At 51.9% G+C, this 1,990-nt stretch overlaps 1 protein-coding gene across 1 annotated transcript; it reads right to left on the reverse strand.

The window, feature by feature from the left end:
- Positions 1-384: 384 nt before the first annotated feature.
- Positions 385-1,696, reverse strand: LOC309978504 (protein BEX2-like). The gene is made up of 3 exons (XM_082865027.1): positions 1,585-1,696; positions 1,231-1,315; positions 385-901 (listed from the first exon to the last, which is right to left on the reverse strand). The coding sequence occupies exon 3, from the start codon at positions 894-896 to the stop codon at positions 510-512; it is 387 nt and encodes a 128-aa protein (XP_082721153.1). The 5' UTR covers positions 897-901; positions 1,231-1,315; positions 1,585-1,696; the 3' UTR covers positions 385-509.
- Between the last annotated feature and the right edge of the window lie 294 nt (positions 1,697-1,990).

Below are 1,990 nucleotides of genomic sequence, written 5' to 3' on the forward strand. Positions count from 1 at the left end.
CTAATTTATAAAGAATTCCTGGGTTTATTCATCTGGCTAAAAGATCCAAATTTAGGGACCAAGTATTTATTGTGACCCTATAGCTCTCATACAGTCATTAAAAATAGTTTGCATATCTTCTCAAACTAAATTATAAAAGAAAACACATCAAACCATCTCACAGAATCGAGTCCCTGTATTAATCTTTTGGTACATTTAATTTCAGCATTTTCTCCTCATGTATTAGATAAATATGAGATTTGAAATAAAAAAGAATACATAGATTGCTTTTTAAAACTGCTTTATTAACTTCACAGTATATAATAAGCATCTTGCCATGCAATAGGTAAAATTCTTCTGCTAACAGAATCTTACAGACTGGGTCAAAAACACATTCAACTAGAAGCTGGTAATATGAGACCCACCAGAAATGAGTGGCATCAACAGGTTTACAACAAAGGTACATCATGAACATGTAAGTTTAGGAAGCAGGTGTGTCTCCCTACTAACTTCAGGGAAAACATCAGGATTCAAGGCATAAGGCAAAACTCATCATGATGGTCATGGTGAGGGGGGTCAGTGCTAACTGCCCGCAGACTATGACTCAACTGCTTTTCCCTCAGCTTTTGCATGAGTTGTCTCATCTCTTCCCCAATCCTTTCCATATTCTCCTCTCTCATCCTTGCCTGTGGCTCTTCAAGCCTCTGAGTCATGTCCCATCTATACTGCAGGATGGGCTGCCTAACATGGAACCGCCTATCATTTCCTCCAGGTACACAATATTCACCGGATCCCGAAGGTAGGGCCAAAGGCTCTCCTTTATTAGCAACTTGCTCTTTTTCATCCTTTTTATCATTTTCCTCGTTGGCATTTTCCATGTTGATATTTTTCATCACTTGTTCCTCTTTGGATGCCATTGCTCCTAGGAGACAAAAGACAAGAAAAAGGGCTGCATTTTTCGTGGATAGACCAGAACCAAGGACAGAGGCCTGGATAGCATGTGTTATTATTATTTTTTAAATTTCATTTTCCCACCTGAAAGGCTTCATAAGCCCTCTAGGGGGCCCCCAGTCCGAGCCCTCCCCCACTCAGTTCTTTCCCTCCCTCCTCCCAAACCCACCATTTTCCTTACTGATCCCTCCCCCAGGCCTCTCCAAACAACAAAGTGGAGGACAGGGCATGGGGAAGGTGGCGGGGCGGGGGTATGACGGGGCTCTGCACCCACACACACACACCGTCCCCTGCACCGACCTGGGCCTATCCTTGCTGTCTCCTCCTCCTCCCGATTCTCGCTGCAAGTGCGTCGCCGCAACACTTGACACTTAGATCCGCAGACCTGCAGAAGGCAGGGATGGAGGGAGCGAGTACTGTCGCCAAGCTCTCGGCGTTGAACCACCGCCCCTCACCGCCCACCCCCCGCCGCCACCCCCGACCTGCGTCCACCGCCTCCTTCCCGGGTTCACCATTGCCCTGCAGGAACTCAGGGATGATTTCCCATTGCTCTTAAGTTGCTTTGAGGCCTGGAACCCTGCTGCCCCTGCAACCCTCACGCCAGGGGGCCCCTATTTCTGTTCCCAAGAAAGCAAGGGTGTGGAGAGAGCTCACCGGGACCCGCCGCGGTGATCCCCTGCGCAGAACCCGTGCACCGGCCTCTGGGGTTGGCTGGCCGCTGCCTCCCAGGCGTCAGCGCGTGGGCCTCGGGGCCCTTACCTGCTCCGCTTCCCCCGGGCCCGATGCCAGCCCGCCGTGCGCAGGGCAGCGGGGAGCTGGTACCCAGACACGAGTGACGACTGCACCAAAGGCGGCGTCGCTCTGCAGCTCGCGGTCACGTGAGGGCTTCGCGTCACCGCGGACCTCGCCCTCAGATCCTCCTCCCCACCCACCCGGGCTGACGCAGAGTTCAACAGGACCCTCCCCTCCACCTCAGCAAGCAAGATGTCCCCCTACACGCAGCTGTGCGCTACGTCCGGTTCCTCAGCTTGGTCCTTTCCGATCCGAGGGCCCACAGGCG

This window comes from Leucopleurus acutus (genome assembly GCF_964270905.1).
Source record: "Leucopleurus acutus genome assembly, chromosome: X".
NCBI lineage: Eukaryota > Metazoa > Chordata > Mammalia > Artiodactyla > Delphinidae > Leucopleurus > Leucopleurus acutus.